This window comes from Manacus candei, unplaced genomic scaffold (genome assembly GCF_025592945.1).
Source record: "Manacus candei isolate 608988 ecotype Guabito, Panama unplaced genomic scaffold, ASM2559294v1 h1tg000019l, whole genome shotgun sequence".
NCBI classification, from domain to species: Eukaryota; Metazoa; Chordata; class Aves; order Passeriformes; family Pipridae; genus Manacus; species Manacus candei.
In genome coordinates this window covers 6,063,454-6,084,187 of record NW_026138067.1, presented here as the reverse complement: position 1 = coordinate 6,084,187, position 20,734 = coordinate 6,063,454, and the positions used below count along the sequence as shown (strand labels likewise).

The 20,734-nt window shown below is 35.8% G+C and overlaps 1 protein-coding gene across 39 annotated transcripts in view; it reads right to left on the bottom strand.

Annotated features, from left to right (window-relative positions):
• The window catches only part of RIMS2 (regulating synaptic membrane exocytosis 2), a 449,774-nt gene that overhangs the window by 70,956 nt on the left and 358,084 nt on the right, over window positions 1–20,734 (bottom strand). For 21 of the 39 annotated variants that reach the window (XM_051785117.1, XM_051785118.1, XM_051785119.1 and 18 more), the window contains one exon: window positions 2,848–3,020. The exons of 16 other annotated variants lie outside the window; for them this stretch is intronic. In XM_051785117.1, the coding sequence (XP_051641077.1) occupies window positions 2,848–3,020 (173 nt within the window). Of the gene's footprint in view, window positions 1–1,588; window positions 1,835–2,847; window positions 3,021–20,734 lie in introns of all 39 variants that reach the window. 2 more of the 39 variants (XM_051785115.1, XM_051785116.1) reach the window with 2 other exon arrangements.

Below are 20,734 nucleotides of genomic sequence, written 5' to 3'. Positions count from 1 at the left end.
AGAATTAATGCTTAGGATTGATATTTAAAAAAATGGAGGTTAAGATTTAGGGAAGTCTTAAACAGACTACCTGCAGTAAAAATTGTTAATTATTATTCTTTGTCCCTGATATCATCAGGGAGTTGGAGTAAGAAATAATGTCAGGGAACTGTGAATACTGAATACTCAACAGCAAAGCTTGAGTGATGCTTTCTGTTTACTAACATGTGTTGCCAAGAAGGAATGCAATTATGATTTCCCTATAGGTCAACCATATGCCAAGGTTTAGTTTTACAAGGTTTAATGAAGAAAAATCTGATGTTGCAGCTACTTCTGCCAAAAAAGATGAATTGATTTAATGTGCTCCAGTGCTCCAAAAGCTAATGCAGTTTATTGTGCTGAGGTACTCTTTAAAATAGTCATGGGATGAATTGTGATGGGTATCTGTCTTCATGGTCATTTAAGTTACATTGAACCCAACTATGATCTCAGCAGATTGAAGACCTTAGTGTGACTATTACCATTACTCATAAAGTATATAAGAACAGTAATATCAAGAGGTATGACTTATCCTTAACAAGGTAATTTTTGATGATGAAGTGATTATGAGCAGCCCCCGCATGTACACATGTAAGCTGGTAGAAAAGAAAGAGAGTGGATTTCCATAGAGTGCTCTGTGCTTACCTTAATGTATATGAGCAGAGTTTTACAGGCATAAGTTATTTAGAGGTAGTTTAGAATTGGCAAGATAAAAGAAAGTACATTTTTCTGAGATTTTCTGCCATTCTTGTGTGAGAAGGATTTCAAGAATATTCATCAAATCTGAAACTCATTTTTTGCTAATGAATAAAGAAGGAATATTGTATTTCTCTCAATGCAATTTACATGGATTTTGCAATACAAAATGTCATAAATTTATATGGTTTTAAAGACTCATTGTAAAACGTATAATTCTAGAATATTATCTAATAAAACCAGAGCTAGTTGTGCTGAAATGTTTCTGGATACAATACAGCAGCAGAGGTGCATGACCACTCCACCATACAGCAATGCTTGACTGTTATTCACAGTGAACAAATGAAAGAAAATAGGAAGACTCTGCTTTGACACTGATTGTCAACCACTATGCACAGTTTATCAACCTATCCAAAGAGGATTAGTAAAAAAAATTAAAAATCTATATTGTCTTCTTTAGTATGGCCATAAATGAAAGTAATTTTGATATTGATGAGATATCACTCAACAAAAGATTTTCCCTGAAATGATAATTCAGGCATGAAATACAAGAAGGAATTCTACAATTCCTAGTGTTTATTATTGTCAAACCCAAATTGTGGTCTAAACCAATTTAAAAAATAGTATGCTGTAGTTGCATGCATATTAATGAGTCAAGTTGGTGTGCTGCATCATTTGGTATGCATAACAAGCTCATTGAAGTTGAGAGTGAAACTTAATTAAATATGAAAGCATCATGACAGAAAGCAAAGCAAAACAAAAAAAAAAGCTGCAGAGAGCATAGACAATAAGCAAGCAAAAGAAATAAAAAGGAAAGACAAATAGGGTCTTGGAGGCAGAAAAATAGGTCTATAGAAACAGAAGTATATTTTACCTGTCATCCTCTTTCCCTTCCTCAGTTTGGTCTTCTTGAGCTTTTTCATCATGCCCTGATTCTTTGATCTCCTCCTTATCACAGTTTTCTGTCACCTCTTGCCCTTCCCCTTTTTCATTAATTTCTTGCTCCTTTGCTTTTGCCTCCTCCTCCTCCTCCACTTTTTCTTCCTCCTCAGGAAATACTTCATCTTGTTCATCCCCTTCCAGCCCTCCCTCTTTTTTTCCCTCTATATCCCTTGTCCTTCTGAGGTCAACAAAAATTGAAAAAGGCATGCAAAAAGAAAAAAAAGAAAACAATAAATTAAAGTTAAGGTCATGGAGAAGAGCATGCATGAAAAAAGGAAACGCAAAAGAAATGAAATAAAAACTAAAGGATGGAAACTGTCATAAGGTAAATCATGCTGGCTAAGGGTCCAACCTAAACTAGAGATCTTTCTAGGCTCTAAGAACATTTTCCTAGGAGAAAGTAAGTCCTTCTTCAAATAAGCAACACAAATAAGCATGGCAACACATCACATTTAGAAATGTATACAGAACTGTGTGAAAGAAACAATATGGTCCTAACAATGCTCATATAAGCAGACACTTAAACAATTTTTTCAAACACACTATTTCTCTCAAGAGGACAATTTTCTGAGAATTAATATAGGTGATGGAGGTGGGTTGCACCTTCGAGAAAAATTATCTTTCACTCGTGCACCAAGTGAAAGCCAAAACTCCTGTGAGTGCACACAAGGTGTAGGCAAAGAAAATACTGTAGTTTGGTCACAGATACACAATGTATGTCTTGTTGAAGAGCAGTTCAATAGTTGTACACTTACAGTGTACACCTAAATTGGATTAGTGTAAGTATTAAATAAATTGAACAGGTCTATCAAAGTTCAGCAGCTCTATTTAAAAGAAAAACAAGATACCTCTGCTGGCACAAGTTTTCCAGTTAAACTGTGTTTTCAGCCATATTATTTTACAAAACGGTTTTCAGAATGTGCAAATCTAAGTGTGTCTAATGCTTGCTGACAGCATATCTTTGTTATTTTAGTGTATGTTACATAACCCAAGATGACAAAACTTGGCTAAAAACAAATTCCATGAAGACTTCAAAAAGCATAAAATGCAAAAGAAGTTTAAACCAGTATTTTGGAAATTCCCTGCAAATTTCTTTCTAGGCAAAATGTTAATTTCAAATACACATATCAATAAGTGTTCAGTTACACAAATTACACAGCTGTAGCTGGCACTACAGCTCACTGTGCTCACCTTATTTTCTTGTTTCCTCGTGGACGCTCTGACTGGACGGACATGTAGCTTGTGCTGCTGAAACGTGAAGCGCTGCTTGTCCGTGACACAGCGGAGACATCGCTGACATCGCTGTCAGAAGACTTATTGGAAACATTGTCTGAGCCTCGATGAGGATCCCGCCCTGACCGATACTGCAAGAGGGAAGGGACAAAGATACAGATGTTGTCAGGGACACGCTACCACAAATCAGCTGTGGAGCTGGTCCCTGATGCTATCTAAACTGCCTTAGTCACTACATTGCCTGAACTTTTATAATGAAGTTTTTAACTGATACAGAAAATAAGTTATGTCTTGGTTTCTATTAATTTTACTCTGCTTTGCTATCCCATTCAAGTAATTAGCTCCTCAGGTTCAACCATAGAGTGACTTGTGCAAAACTTCCAGCACATTCAAAAGTTTCACAAACCTTAGCCAAGACATCTAAACCATCATTGAATATTCTTACCACAACCGTTTCACCAGTGCAGAAAGGAAAGCAGAGAGATTAGTGACTTGCCTATGATTGCTGAGCTCATGAAAGATTAAACACAAGACAGAATGTGCTGCATGCTATCTATAGAGTATGTGTCTCTTTTGGGGCCTAGCCTGTTTACAAGAACTTCTAATTGACAAATGCTAATTTTTTTTTCCCCAAGTAAATAAGGAGATGAGAATATCAAATCAAAAGACAAAGCGATGATATAGCTGTGCAAACTGAACTGCTGTGCTGGGAAACCTGAAAGGATGGGACAGGACTAGAGATAATTTGTAGGGAAAATGTACATGTGCCTCAGAAACTAAAGGATTACAAAGGTATTTGAGCTTATTAACAGTAAATACCAAACATGGAACTGTCAGGTGACTGATGATTATCAGTAAGCCCACACAACGTACAGTATTGTGCAGTGGTATACAGGTTAGATCTGAACAAAATATGATGGCTATTTGTCCTTCTTACATGTTAACTCTAAATTAAGTCTGTGCCACTCTGCACTGCACTATATACAAATATAATAAATAGCAGAAAGATATTTTTCCCTCTTCATATACAGACATTTCTGCGTATACAGAAATCTGATGGGCTACTACTGATAATCTTTTCAGAAAAATAGTACTGCAACATGAATTGTTTAGAAATAAGACAGTGTGGAAATATATGAAGAGCAGAACAGACAGGACTGATAGAAAACAAGGGGAGAAAATAATGTGCCTAACACATCAGTGGTTTGTTGAAATTTTGGGGTTAGCAACATCATTTAGCCATCTGAAGAAAATAAAAGTGGAAGATCTGTGTAGTACTGCAGAAGACAAGGTTTGGCTATGAAATTTGGTGCTTTTTTATAGTTTTAGAACTGTCTTTCATGAAGTACACAGAAAATTTTTTTCTGTTCTCTTACAAGGAATGTTAAACTGGGAAATATTCTGAAAGATTGTGCAGTATCTCAATTGCATTTCAGAATAACATTTCAGTGCCTATTCATCATAAATTATTTTTATGTTAGAACTAGTAAATTATTTTGCTCATTTCAAGACAGGGAAATTAAATAAAAACAAGAAAAAATGCTCATGCAGGTTAGACTGTACCCCTGCTGCAGAAGGTGACCAAGCACAGCCTGAACTCCACACTTACAAAAATGGTTTTACATTCTGCAGCTGTTTTCCTGATCTGTACTAATTTATGGTATTTGTGTTCATCAACAAACGCTCAAGTCCTCCCCAACCTTTATGTGTGAAAGTGCACTTAGTCACCCATAAACTCACAGAGTATCTTTGTGATTATAACGTTCAAAAGTTTTAATATTTACTGACTGGTTTTATTGATGCCATTTACTTGATAAAGGATACAGTACATATTATAACTGATATATTCATTTGGGAACATAAAAGCAATGATTAAGGAGCTATCCTGATCATCAGAGATAGTTGAACATTATACCAGAATAAAAGCAGTGTTCTTTTTCAGCAAGTCCTTTTAAAAGAGCTACATAGCCCTTCAGAGAAGAATAAAATAATTATGCCAAGTTAAATGTGTATATACTGATTGTAGCTATTCCATTCCCCCCACCTAACCTTCCCTGTGATCATTTTGCATTGAAGACAAAGTTGTGAATGCAGTTTGCGTTGATTTAACCTAAAGCTACCAAGACTGGGAAGTACAGCCTGGCTTACTGGGCTACCACCACACACTATGGAAAGGCAACGCAGAGCTGCCCTCAGGCCTCCAGCACTGGCCAAGGCTCCCAGGCAGATGTAATTTCCATCCCAAGCCCTTTGTTGACAAGGATACACTGCCATTGGCTCCCACCAAGCTCATGTACAGCCGAGATGTCAATGCCTGTATGAACATCTGTCGTGCTGACAGTGGTTACTGACCCCGGGCCAGGTACATTGCCAGCACGGCAGGTGTAGCGTGGCCCTCCTTTGGGGAAGTAAGATGGGCCACAGTGTCAGACATAAATCACTGATGGAATTGTTGCAATTAGGGGATAGATAATTACTTGTGATGATTCATAGAATAACAGACCTCAGCCTGCAGATCCCACACTGATCTTGCCCAGCAGTCTATGGAAATGAGCCCTTCTGAATGAAATAAATGCAAGCAACATAAAGTGGCAAACTGTATCAGCATTCCACAAAGTTATTCTACAGAGTCACTCTGCAGTACATAAAGTTTCAAAAACCTATGGTTTTGATTTTCTCTGTTTCATTTCCACACCTGGGGAATGTCAGTTCTTAAAATATACTTTTCATAGCAATGTGCTGTATATAACAAATCAAACTTTTCCTTAAAAAAGGACAAACTTATCATGGTTTGGTTGTTTGGTTTTTTTTTTTTTAAAGCCAATGTAATAGTAATAATCTAGTAATATATAAGTGAAGATTGAAAATTGCTTTGGCAAGAAAAACACGTAAAGGTAAATAATTTAAGAAAAATAATGTGAAAAACGATCATCAAATCATTACCTTGTCTCTTTTTTTCTCAGTTGTATGTAGAGGTACTTCCCATCAAATGTTTTTAATTGGGTCAGATGGTACAGAAATATTATATGACCCTTACAGTTTCAGGATATTTTAGGTTGAAAATTGGGAATTATAATTGAACCTTTAATTAAATCTGAATATCTGAATATACAATATTTTTTTAAGATTTTATTTATCCATTGTCTGGCATCTGCTAGCTGCCTACCACAGTAACATCTAGTAAAGTGAAATTAAATTGTCTTTCTTGCTGGACGAAGCTCAGTTATCTCATATTCATTCATTAGTTCTGCTCCAAATTGCTCTTTATTCTGCTGATAAGGTCTACTTTTGACCTTATATCTGACTTAATTTTGTTTAGGAAATGGATTACAGTAGTGTATTGCATATTAGTGTTTCAATAACTGCAGCACAGAGACTAAGGGAATCATACTGCTTGTCTGACAGAAGCCATGCTGGCATTTCAGTTTTGCATCTGTTTCTTAAATTGCAATTCTATATACAGCCATTTCTGAAGTGCTCTTTTGCTGCCTGCCTCAAAAGTAAAATGGCATTTCCATTGTGCAAAAATTGATTTTTAAAAAGTATTCAGTTCTTTCATGTCGTATACTGTGACTGTAAAATGTAACAATTTATTCAGTTTTGTGCTATTGCTTTTTCAGTATTTGTGTGGCTAAAGTTGCCCCAAGGCATCACATCTTCATATATGTCACATACTTCCTTTCTTTCTTTTTGCAAATTTCACTTTTTTTTTTCTAAATGTCACCAACTGTATGAGAAGATCAACTACTGGATTGAAAATATAATTTTTAACCAAGTGCCCTCCACCAATTATATCTGAAACACTGATACCATCCCTCTCTACTGCCATCCCTACATTCTGTGATGTAGGGTTTATGCCATCTGAATGCACACAGCCAGGGAACTGCAGCCTCCATGGCTGGATTCAGGCTGCAGCATGGCCACAGATTTGGATCATCAGCTCCAGCAGCTGTCCTATGTGCTCCCATTTCCCTCAGGAGAAAACATGGACAATAAGGGAGCTCCATAGCTCCCCTGGTATGGACAATCAGGAGGCCCAGGCTGTGTTGACATGTACCTGCCCATCACGCAGGTTAATTAAAAAGTTTCTTTCACACTTTTTTGTTTTTTAAATACCAGCCACAGCAGTAGGAAAATTGTCTCCTGGCTTTCCTCGTGCTGGAAATATATGCTGGAATAAGGTTAAATTTTCATTTCCAACCCAATCAAGACTCATACAATATAGGCAGCATTCTGGACTTTATGACCCATAAAGCAGTAACAATACTCAGAGTCTCCAAGCTGTTTCAACAATAGGAAGTCTGCTGCAAGCAGAGGGGTTGATTAAAAGATGCTTTTGTATTTTTAATAGTAAGATGATTTTGTCCTATTTTGCCATGTTGAAGAATGAGAAAAATTGCATTATTATGGATTCTATTAAACAAGTTCTAAAGTTTCCAAGATCATTTTCCTCTGCATTAGTAAAATAATCAGCTGGAGACCTTAACAAAAGGATAGTTAGGTGTTAGTGCCTGTGTCTTTTCACTGCAAGAGATTACTGTCCTGTAGTGATGAATTCATACTTATTAAAGCTGAAAAGCAAATACCTGCTTTGCTTCCTTATACAACAACCCTCGCAAACATTTTTACCTCTTGGTGAACTATCAATATGTCTATGTGGCTGAAAAGCCACATAGAGCAACAGATCCTCTGATACTGATGCTCTTATTTCTGCAAAGAAACTGTTTTGGAACTTCTAATTCAAAGGGAGTTTTAAAGTGTTTCATGTTATTTTAATCAATTGTTACCAGTCTTCCATCTTTGACGATATAGTCATGCAGTTGTCCAGGCAATTGAAATTGTCAGTGATTTCTAACCATCTTTCTATCTTATCATCATTTTTCTTTTTTTTTTTTTTTTTTTATAGTCTACTCATTAGTTTGTATTTGCTAGCATTTACATAGGGACATGCAAATCTGGTCAGTGTTTTACTGATCAAAATGTTGGGAAGATGTTTCCGACAATTGTCCATTGTGCTGCTACCAGAATATTAAAAAAGCATTCTGGACTATTTCAATAGTTCTTTGCCTCACTGACAAAAGCTCTTGAGCAGCCAGAGCACACCAATTGTATGAAATGTTCTATAATTTCAAATGTAGCTTTTGGTGCAAGTTCACAGCCTCTAAAGGCATTGCAAATTGTAGTTACCACACATCATTTCAATGAATGTTATTTGATTGTTTGATTCTTTCTAAAACCTTTGTTAATGGCTGCCTAATAAAGTCTGCCATTAAAAGGAAAACCAAATACTTAGTAATAATTGCAACAGTGACATTACATTTACATAAAGCAAAACATTCAGAGACATTTTTACAAAATACCGTATACAAATGAATACACAGAGAGAATATCTGCAGTTTGCATACACACAAACCAAGATGAAGGCTATGATGCCCTTGCCTATAATTCATCCTTAGCTAACTCAATAATCTGTGGTGCTTACATTTGTCACTCTTGTCAAGATCCATCAAGGCACTTGAGATACAGCTAGCCAGGTCTGCCTCTGCCAGCCCTGTGTTAGCTATCACATGGCATACAGGTGTCCCCTGGGAGATATAAGGACTGTCCCTGAAGAGATTAATTCTTGAACTGCTCTTGTGTGAGGCATATAATGAGCTCCACAGTTGCCTTGAGCTATTCAACATGGAGTTACAGTCAGTTCTACCTTAGACTCATTCTTGAGTGCTGATCCTGGCTTCTGCTTTGTAGTCCTGCATCCTATCCCATCTTCCTTCTTTTTATTTCTAAATCTTGGGTCATGCTTCTTTAACCCTATATTTTGCTTCTGATGAGTCCTATTTGCAATGTTGCAACTCTGTTCTCCAGAACTGTTCTAACTCTCAGCCAGTTCTTGCTTTGTATTAAACACCCTTTGATCTCCTGAGCCTGGTTCTATTGCACTCTTGGCATTCTTGTCTTGCATTAACATAAAAGAGAGAGCTACATATGAAGTTTTTAATTAGGAGCAGTACAGTGCCTGGACCAGTAAATCTAGCTGGATGTACAGTGACTCTCTATATATCCATTTCTCACTCCCATTCCTTATCATACATAATTTTTTTCCTCATTAGTCAGAACATTCCAATCCACTTCTACCCTGGATAAAAAGAACTGACTGTTTTGCAAAACCTAATTTGCAAAACCCGATTTGCAAAACCCACCTTCTAAACCATCATAATTTACAGTAAAGTTAGGCCACCAATTGACGTATCAGCAAAAATGAATATCCATATTTTTACTGAACATGTGAAAAGAGCCTACTTCAAAAGTTCTCACATCTTTGTGGTTATGTGCCGTCTATTTTATCCATTTCACTAACAAGTGCTCACATATGCAGTCTTACAAAGGAGTTCCTAAAACTTGATTTCACTATGGGATTAAGCAAACAGCATCCTACTGCTAAATTAATGAAGGAAAACTGAACAAGGAAATAGATTGAGTCAGCAGTGGGCCTTGACAGCAAAGAGGGGCAGCCTTGGTTATACTGACTTGAATATAACGAGTAGATCAAGAGTGATTACTCAGCAGTCATGAGCTCACATCTACAATATTGTAAACCAGTTTTGAGGCCCAAAGTACAACAATGACATCAATAAACTAGATTGAGTTTATTGGAAGGCCACTAAGATGGCTGAGGGAGTTGGGCTTGTTCTGCCTGGAGAAGTGATGGCTATAGGAGTATCTAACAGCAGTTTATCAGATCATACAGGAGAAGATGTAAAAAAGACAGAGCCATTCACAAGCAGCTCTGACCAGTGTAAGTAGGCACATTTTTACAACAGGTACAGTGAAGCAATGGATCAAGTTGCCCAGAGAAGCTGTGCAGTTTCCTTGAATGTTTTCAAGACCTTAGCGGGTAAAGCCCTGAGCAACTTGTACTGATCTCACAGCTGACCTTATTTCTGACCCCTGCTAGGGCTCGCAAGAAGCAGTTCCTGAGGTGCCCTCCAACCCAAATTAGTCTGTCATCCCATGGGTCAGGGTAATCCAGGAGCTGAAGAAGAAACTGTAAGTGCAGCAGTAATGCAGAAGCCACCAATGTATCATGTCTATGTATCATGACAACTGGAAATCTAGAGGGAAGTAGTCTGGAGGCAAGTCAAATCAAAAGACAAAAAATCATGCACTTCACATATGCTGGCATATGGTGACATTTTTTTAAGGACTCCTAATGTGCACATATTAAATAAATATAGGACAGCACTAGAAAATATTCTGACATTACATCAAGAGAACTTACAGAACCTGTAAATATTTGGTAAATTAGGAAGCAGTAAGGCAGCTCTTGGGCATTTGGGTCATTTAGTGAGCTTGAGAATTAGCTTGTCAAAAAATTTCTCTTCTTACAAAACAACTATCTTCCTACAGTTGGTTTCAAAACTGTCATATGTCACTAGACAGTCTTTTACTCTGATGTTCTTTTTCATACAATATGACTTTTGGAATATAAGGCAACCTCTAATTTCAACTGCACTAGCATCTGCACTGAAATCAAGCTGTTATTAATGTAGAATTAATTCACAAAGATAGCTTCATTAAGTTTAGGGAACTAAGTATTATTATTTAATCTTACTTTACCTCAGGACCAAATTTTAAAAATTTTGAAAGAAGAGAGCATGGCAAACTTTCTGCTGCAATATATGGAGTTACCACATTATTCTAAAGACTGTTCAAAATCACATTGACATTGTTTAAAATCCCGTCTCCTCTATTAAAAACACAGCGGGTGAAAACCTCTTGTTTAAGATGAAGATAAGTAAACCAACAGAGGAATAGTTATAAGCATCACCTCAAAAATTCTTAAACGGCAATCCAAGATGTGTTACACATTGAGTGAAAATATACAGTTTATACTGACCAAGTAGGTGTCTCATAATTTCTCATCAAAAGCTACCTTAAAGTCACTACTAATGGAGAGAGCTTCTACATCAAATCATCAAATAACTGAAACAGGACACCGGGACATGACATTTCATAGTACCAAGAGGTTACAGCACCCAGTCCTTTGGTGGTATGCCTCACGTGCGACATAACTCGACATCTTTAAAAGTGAAGATAACTACTTTCCATTAGTAAAGTAAGACAATCTTTTCTATGGTTCTAATTGATTCTGACAGGCAAAAGCAAGATCCAGGTATAGCATACAGCTAGGGAAAAACAGCTATAATTGACTATATAAATTGGAAGGAATAGAAAATCTTATGTGTCCGGTGGATAGACTTCACCTTACTACAAGATCTGATGATTCCAACATGCCTGAACAAGTTATAGGTGAATGACAGAATGTTTTCCTGTAGCCAGAATATTCCCAAAAGTGTTTCAAAAAGGCAAAGATCTTGAAGAAATATGAGTCTACATAAGGAAGGCAAATAAAGAAGAGGTTCAAAAGAAGAACTCTTAAATGAGAATTAAGAGTAGAAGGATATCCAACAAAAAGTCCTTCTTTTCTGATATTAATTTAGGAAAGTATACAAAATGGAAAATAAAACAAAGTTCTTTCTAAGGTTTATTTGAAACATTTGCCATCCAAGTTCCCTTTCATACTGCTGATCTCCTCCTGAATTTTAACTGCTATTTAAAACAGGGCAAAGTCAGTCACCAAGTTTCACTTCAGTGAAATGGGTCCACAGTCTGGCTATATGATGGCAGGTAATAAACTTACATGTACCTCACAAACTCCCCATCATCTTTTTGATTGCCATATATAACTTCCTGGCAGTCTTATATAGAAGGAAGAAAATGTATTTAAAATAGAGATCAACTATCCCTTAGTAATCCAGAACACTATGTCAAATCTCCTGAAGATGCATCATGGACACTGTTCATGTCCAAAGTATGAGCTATTCAAGTCAGGGTGGTTATAAAAACACAGGTGTCCAGGGCTTCACAATTTACTGTGCAATTGCATTTAATGGTATCTCCAGTGCTTTATTTCCTGGTGAACTTCCTCATGTTTGTTGGACTAATTGGTGAGCCTACAGTTAACTCACTTGTTCAGTGGGTTCAATTTCAGTGATAACTCTTCTTTTTCTGCTCCTTTTTGATCTTCCAACTCTAGTACACCCTACTTACATTGGACAAACTGAATCAAAGCATGTTTCCTGTATTTATGTTCTTTAAGTGATTCACATGCCATTTCTGTTACCACTGCTCTCAAAATCTCTTGCACTTCATACAGTCCTGCCATCCAGTCAACAGCTTATTTTTCAAAGAGAGTAACAAGGCAGGATTTCTGTTTTAAAAAATCATCTAGTATCTCTGATTGTTCTACCCTGTTTGGGTTTCTTTGAGACGCTTCTTTGCAAATGCAAGATAGGAAATCAAACAATATGCATTTTATGCATATTTTTTATGCATCAACCTGGATTTAAAATTGCATTTCCATAATTTGTTTTCAGTCCCTAGGTCTCATGAAAACAAAAACAAGTGGAAAAAAATTAATAAGGCAACCATCTTTTCTTATCACAGAATTTCTGTTTCATTACATTTTGTTTTACCCCAAAAGCCTGTAAAGTATTTCAGTATACCTGATGGCTTGAGAACAGAGATATGAACTTTCCCCTTAATCCTACTTTCGCTATGTAACATTTAAATACGCTTTTCACCAAATTTGTCCTGGTACACGGCACCTTCAAAGGAATTCATGCTGAAGAGAACAGCTGGATTGATACATGACCATCTGCTGAGTTCTGTAGGCAGAAGTGCCTAAGGACACAATTGCTCAAGAACAGGTTATAAATATATCTTTATATATTTATGATTCCACTTTTTAAGTCCTTAAATCCATAGATATCAAAGGATAGCCTCCAAAATCAAGCATGATTTGAGGGGACGTCACATAAGTTTTTTTCTTAATCTCTTGTTTTCACTGATTATTAGGATATATCTTGGAAGATCCCTGTACAATAAAAAACATATCAGCTCAGCTGATAACTTTTCTGCAAATTCTCTAATGATCTCTAATGATCCACGTCTAGCTAAAGGAAAAATAAATCTGCGAGATATAGAAACCACCATTGCCTCATCCATCCATAGGCAATTTAAACTGCTTAGAAGACATTATTTTCTCTAAAATGTATATCCTCAGCAACTTTACCCTCATTATATTGCAACTAGTAGAAAAAAAACTGCAGGGAGATCCTGAGCATGCTTCTACAGATCAGAAAAACTGAACTCTCTGTTTTTCTCTTCAGTCATTGAGTTTCGGTTCTCAAAGAGGGAGTAATTAGAAAACATGTATTACTTATGTCTCTCATATCTCATTATAAATACTATATTGATTTACCTCTTTTCTTACTTGTAAGGTTAATTTGAATTCAATTTTACAGAAAATATGCAATACCTATTAACATTACTTACAACTTCATCTTTACCATGTAAACCACTTTAACACTAAGATAGTAATATGTAACATTTGTGGAAAAGAAACAAACCAAAAAATTCAGTTGAAACTGTATAAGACAGGTACATATATCAGGTACTATTCTGGGATCAAAAACTTCTGTAAACATTTTTGAAGATCTTTAATGTCTAAGAATTTTTAGAATAATTGAAGTCCTTAAAGTTATTTTCATTTACAGATGTTTCCTTAGCATAGCATTAGCATTGCATTTCCCAAACTAATGTGAGTAGAAACTAGGTGAGATGAGGGAAAGGAAACACAGTTTGTTGCTTTTTCACAATTCTTGAAACTGAAAGTCAGCCTATTAATCAGAATTGAATTTACATTTTCGCCTCTTAGATACAGAACACTATGTCATAGTGTTTTGAATTTTGTTTTCAGAAATCATATTCTGACTAAACTGTAGATATTACTAATTAGCTAGTTGTTTCAGATTAAACTGCAGAAGTACACAAATTATCAGAATTGTTCTTTATGTGACTGCATGTGTCACTCAAGAGAGAACAGAAACAGAATTACACATCCTAGTTCTCAGAAATTAACATATCTAAGATGTTCTATATAATGCAACAAATATAATATCCTTTAGAGATTTTACATAGTTTGAAGAAAAAGGATATCAGATAAATTTTACTGTGATAAGACAAGCTGAACTTCAGGACAAAATTGCATATGTTTGCCTGTATGATAGATTAATTTTTCCTCTCAACATAATCTGACTCTGGAAGAAACACAATTTCCAATCTTTTCATCATGATAGTTGAGGTTGTTAGATGAAATATATATATATATAGAGAGAGAGAGAGAGAGTTGTGTGTGCATATATATTTTTTTCAAGGTAAATATTTAGGACAAGATATTCTTTCAGTGAAATTAAAAAAAAAAGATATTTTGTTTCTTCAAATTGTTTAAAATTTCATTAAAATTACATTTTCTACTCTAGAAATAATAATGGAATAAGTTTGATGTAATTATTACTCTTTGCATAACAAAAATGAACACGGTTTGGATACATCATTAGTCTGTTCAGAAGGAAGGATTAAATTTTTTAACTGCTTGTTTTTTCTTGTTATTTCCTGTTATTATTCACTAATTCCAGACAGTCAGTGAAATCTCTTGTAAAACAATGATTTCTCTCTGCAGAAGGAGGATAGTATTCCTTCTGACATATGACTAAAGAAAATATTCTATTATCCAAGACTAAACAATATTAGTTCTTCTAAGCAAAGAGTCTACTTCCCAGAAATGACAGTCAGAAATACCAGAGGTTAGAAAGGGCACAGAGGTAGTTTCATGTTTTTGTTACATTCTCTCTAGAAGTGTTGCTGAAGACATTAAGGCTTTACAAAAAACCTTCCTATGCTGAGACTCCGAGATACTGAACCTGCTTTGATTAGCTCCATTGTGCACAACCACCTTTTTCAGAATAATGGTGGTGTGCTACCTCTCCCCAAATCCTTCATATGAAATATCTGCAGAACAGATGCCTAAAGTCACTATTATATTCATGAAAATTAACTGTAAGAGATTATTTAATTAAGATACTTAAAAAAAATCAAAACCCCACAATGTCTCAAGAAAATCTAATAGGCACACATAACTTTATTTCATGACAACTGGCAAAAATTCCTCAAAAGCACATACCTATTGTTGGGAAAAAGGTTCATAAACTGGCAAAATTTGTACTGATAATTTTGGGGGTGCTATCAAAGAAAATCAACCCATTGAACAAAGAGATGCACCCCCAGAGGTGAAGAAAACATCCACACTGCTAAAACTTTACTGGCCTCAACATTATAGTAAGAATTACAAATAACAACAGTAAACTCTGGGCAAATCCTTCATCTAAGGCATGCCCAGCTGAACCACGGGGAGCAACACCAGTGGCCATCCCAGGAGCACCTCCTCAAGCTGCTGCAGGGCAGGAGAGCAGGGCAGGGCAGGGGGTGTGTGAGGTGAGGGGCCAACCAGCTCTCCTGCTTCTAAGTCTGGTAGTGCCTGGTGCCTTCTGAACCATCCCCTGTGAAGCAGACAGACAAAGGTCCTGCTTCTTCAGCCTGGAGAAAAGAAGGCTCCAGGGAGACCTTCTAGCAGCACTCAGTGCCTAAAGCAGGCCTACAAGAAAGCTGGAGAGGGATTTTTTTACAAGGGCATGTAGTGATAGGACAAGGAGTAATGGCTTTTCCCTGAAAGAGTGTACATTTAGATATAAGGAAGAAATTATTTACTGTGAGGGTGATGAAGCACTGAAACCGTTGTGGATGCCCCATCCCTGGAAGTGTTCAAAGTCAGGCTTGATGGGGCTTGGAGCAACCTGACCTAGTCAACCCCCATGGCAGGGAGGTTGGGAGTAGATGATCTTTAACAACCCTTCCAACCCAAACCATTCTACAGTTCTATGACTCTATGATTCATTTAGAATCCTACACATTTAAGCAGGATCCATACAGACGCTGCACTGAGACTTCAGGTCCATCCTAAGTGCGTGCCATGTTTTCTTTGATGTTTCAAGGTCAATAGCCTAGTAAATTGATCTAAAAAACGTTTCTATCATGGAGCCATTGCTCTACCCTTGTTATATTTCAAATGTGAATAATATTCTTTTTGCATCTATTCTGCCTGGCACAGGATTAAGTAGCACAAGCTGCAGTTTGGTGTGATATGTGTTATCACAGATTACTATTCTCATTTCTTAGAGCTCCCTGACTGTTGCAGTAATTCAATTAAATTTATATATTCTCTATTTTTGAATGTCACACTTTGGCATCCAGATATTTAGTACATATTTCCCAGTTAATTTTTGTCTTGTTTTTTGTAGATTGTCCCATTTATTATCAGCATAACATCAGTTTCAGAACAACTTAGTTAATTCAAGCATAGCCACAGTATTTGTTACTCATTAATTCTTACTCAATTCAGTAGCATCTTGGAATTTTACAGCTTAATGCAGATAAAAACTGTAAACAGAAATATTGAGTTTAATATAAAAAAACAGCCACTCTGAACCAAAAGACCAACAGTTTAGCAATTCACTTGTCTATACAAAGCAGTTCTGAAAGGAAAATATCTTCTATTACAAAAAGGATAAAAGGATTTTAAATAAATTGCAGCGATTGTTCTGGCTGGAAGTTGATCAAAATACCATAGAAGTGATTTTAAAATGTGAATACTCAATCAAATCTGCCTTTGGCAGAAATCTTTTTGTATATCTTTTTGTCTTGCTGTATATTTGATATATATGTGTTTGATAAAGCTTGCTTTTTGGAAAAGAATATTTAACTCATTGCTGTAAGAGTAGAACACAAGACTTGTGTTACACTTAGGGTTTTTTGTGTTTTCTTTTTAATGGAAAAGGATAATTTTCTGCCATTGAAAAGCCCTTTTTTTTTCCAATAGACTCCAATAAAAAATAAAAATTCAGAGTCAAAATAGACTGATGGGTTTATTTTTTTACTTTCAGGAGTCATTTTTTCTCTTTCAGATTTGTTGTAAAATTATAAGGTACTTTCAGAACATTCTATAATGTATTTAACCTCAGCTTTCTAAATATATGATTAGCAATAGAAGCTTACACAAAAACTAAGAAAATGGGTGACAACAGAAAGTACCTGCTGACAGATAAAGACAGCCAGTATCAGTCTTTCAGATGTTTATATTTCAGTCACAAATATCATATATGAATGCAGTATTTTTGTTAACTGCATTATTTTTGTTAACCACACTATTACATTTAAAATACATTAAATTTCTAATAGAGACACGGATACTCAAGATTAAAAGAAATAAATTAGAAGATTATCAAAGCCAAGATAAATTAAAGAGAGTTTGAGTTAAATGAAAAACGACAGCAGCAGAAATATTTTCTGAGGATTTGCACATCTTTGACTAAAGAAGGAAGTACTAGAAATCACAGCAATCCACATCTATATTCAAAGTCACTAAATGACTTTTAAGACATCAGCAAAATACAGTCTGATAAAACAGATATTAAAGAAAATATGCTTTCTACATTACCCTGTATATAGAGTTTAGTTCTAAAATTCTGAATTTATTTCATCTAGCTATATTTTTAAGTCTTATAATTGAACTTTAAATCCTGTACTTACAACAGCCAGAACTTAAACTTCAGCAATTCATTCCACAAACTTTTTATATTAAAAATACAATAAAATACTTGATTGGAAATATAAATGTTATCAGCACTATGGGGCAGAGAGACTCTGCATTGAGAATTAAAATTCCTTACATATCACACATGAGCACGACTGATTGTGTAACCTGAGCACTCAAAGGCTGTTGGGAGTGACACAACATGTCATTCCAGACCAGAGAGCTGGTTGAGCCACCAAGTTTCCAGCCCAAAAGTACAAATACTGATTACTCCATAGGAAAGTACAAAAGACATGGAACAGTCAATAACTGAAAAGTTTCCTCACCTGGGAAATTCTTTGTTAGTCTAATTGGTGTTTGGTTTCCTTCCTGAAGCAAAGAGCTTATTTGAGCAGAAGCGGGCAAGGGGAAGATGAAGGGAACCCATAAAACTACACACAGATATTCCCATTTGTAAATTTATCAAATTCTACTAGTTAGGTCCTTAGTTGAACAGGTATTCTATAAAAATTTATTGCATTGAATATTTGTGTGTGGTCCATGTTAGCCTTGACTTCTTAATTATTCTTCAGCAAAGGTCCATTCTAATTATTTTGTCTTTACAAGTTTTATCCAGATATTTAAATTTTTAAAATTTAACTGGTATGTTAAATAGAAATGTATACAAAACAATTTATGCACTGTTTTGAGGGAATATGGATATCTAACAAAGCCTCCATTTTGTACTCAATATTTTGAATATTTCTCTTTACATCCTTCACAACAGAAGTTGTAAGAAACAATTATAGGATCAAAGATGTATATTCATAATTATTATAAATTATCAAATTATTACTGGGCATATCATGATCTTCCCAGAACTCCCAAACTCTAAAATAATTGCTAATATAAACCCAACATAAATCAAATACGGCTTATGTGCAGTAAATTATCAATGATGTCAACATCTCTTTAGTTTGGATGTTTGTTCAACTCCACAAAGGTTTCAAGAAGAAAAGTGACAAGTACTTCTGCTAGCAATCTTTGCTGCTCTGCTTTGATCTTTAAGGAGAAGACAAGGGCATTCCCAAAACATCATCAAATCAAAGGTTTCAGTCAACAGCACCAATCAGAGGATACCAGATGTAGCTGTAACAATGACACAACTATTTACTGCAGGTTTCAGAGGAAGAAGGCAGCTCTTGGACACTTTTGCATATTGCAAGAATGAGAACTGAGATCTGCTTCTGAGGTATTCAAATTCAGCCTCTTCCACCTCCAGTGTTACAGCTCTTACCTTTTGCACATTCTCTCACACAGGTAACCCACAAGGTGTTACTGATTCACTGCTGAACCAAAGTGTCTCAGTCTGAAGAACTCAACTGTTCAGTGTCTGCACGCTCCAAGAGCATTTCAGCTGCATCTACACTACTCCAATGAACTGAGCACATGCTTGACTCTTCTTTTCCACAGTTTAATTTGTCTTGGTTTTGTTATCAGTTTAGAAGATCATAAAGCAGAATGCTAGTATGCCTAATAGTACTAGTTTCGTACACCAAACAGGGAGAATTATGCTTCTATATTGAACTTGTATTGTGGTTATTGATTATCAGGAACTGCAGCTTTACATGCATCTGATGATGCAGGAAGTTTCAGTCTTATCATCAATATGAATCATTAGAGGAGGAGTTGAGAAATCCTCTTTGATGTTCTGTATAATTGTTTATTTGATGTACTCTTTATAAGCCTAAATAAGCTTGTTCAGTAAAAATATCAGGTTTTATCTGGTCTTTTACCTCTTTTATCCCTACTTTATTCCTTGTTGCTCTAACATACTATGTTCCTAATTACTACATTACTGACTATTACTAATTGCTATATTAAGTAACTGGATTTCTCTGCCTTTTTGTAGGTCATTATTTTCTCCTAATAAAACAAATAAAATGAGTCTCAAGATACTTTGAAGTTTAAATGTGTGTCAGCTAGTAGCCAGTCTCTGTTTTACCTTTATTCCTAAAGAAAGCCATGGTTTTTCATTATTTCAACTCCTACACAAATCCTTTTGTTTAACATTTTATGCTTGTAGTGACTCAGATTTTTTGAAGTAGCTAATATAGCCTGAGTTGATGGAATTCTCTCTTGATTCTACATTTGACTGTAAACTTCACACTGTTTGCAAACACTTCTAGGATACAAGAAGTATCCTCTCTCATTTTTCTCAGTAGCAGCAAAGCATTTCAACTCTCCTCAGATGATCCACTGGCCAAGTTCTAGTCATGGGGCAAGGAGAGAGGAGCGGCATGATCTCTCACACCCTTCATCCTTCGTTTGTCAGCAAGGTTTCCTGAATCTGAGCAGCAGTGGGAATGGCCAGGGGAAGGCATTCCCACCAAACATAGCACTATCAGGGCTCAGCAAGGCAGAGAGGCTCAGAGAGGTTTGATGAGGTAGTTTGAGAACTGACTTCAAAAGTCAGTTCAACCAAATGTGAACAATGTGAATCTAACATGGGGCTCATCAGTTCCCATCCTGGCCCTTTCCTCTTCACAGTGCATCTTCATTAAACATTTTAGAATTGGGAAGCTCAGTTTTTATGCAAAACAATAAACCAGACATTGAAAGGTCCTTGAGGAAAATTACACAAATCAGCATGGTAAATGGTTAATTTTGTCTCTGGTGGAATACTCTTGTGCTACTGTGATTTTTTCTGTATTTCCAGAATTCAGGTTTACTTCTGTGTCAGCTTCTACCAGTGCCACAATTCAGACTTTAGTATATATATTTAGTACAAGTCTCCTGGTACTCAATAAGCAGAAATCGTTGTTCCAATACCTAATCCTTAGTGCCCACAATGTTTTTCCTCTCATGTCTGCTTAGGTGTAAACATTATATAAAAATAAATATATTGCCTGCTTTCCCTATATCTGCCCTAAAATCATACTTCAGCAGCTTCTGAAAGATGTTATTTAAAGAAATAACTCCTTTACACACTGTATTACCTGCCAAGCTAATGTATACAAAATATTATGAAAGTAGAATAACATTGTTCCAAATACAACGAGGCATGTATGAGAATAATAAAAATACAACCTGCAATTTTATGAATCATGAGGAAAAAAATATGAGGGGAAAATCAATTTCCTATTTCAGCAGCTTCTAAGAATACCGAGGTCTGGAAGTAAACTTTTCCCACAAGCTTCTTATTGTTATAACTATGCACCACAGAAGGGTATGTAACTTCCTCTAAAGCCTCTAGTATTGACTTCTAGAGGTAGAACAAAGTTAGAGAGGTATAATACAGGATGTCTTCTTTAA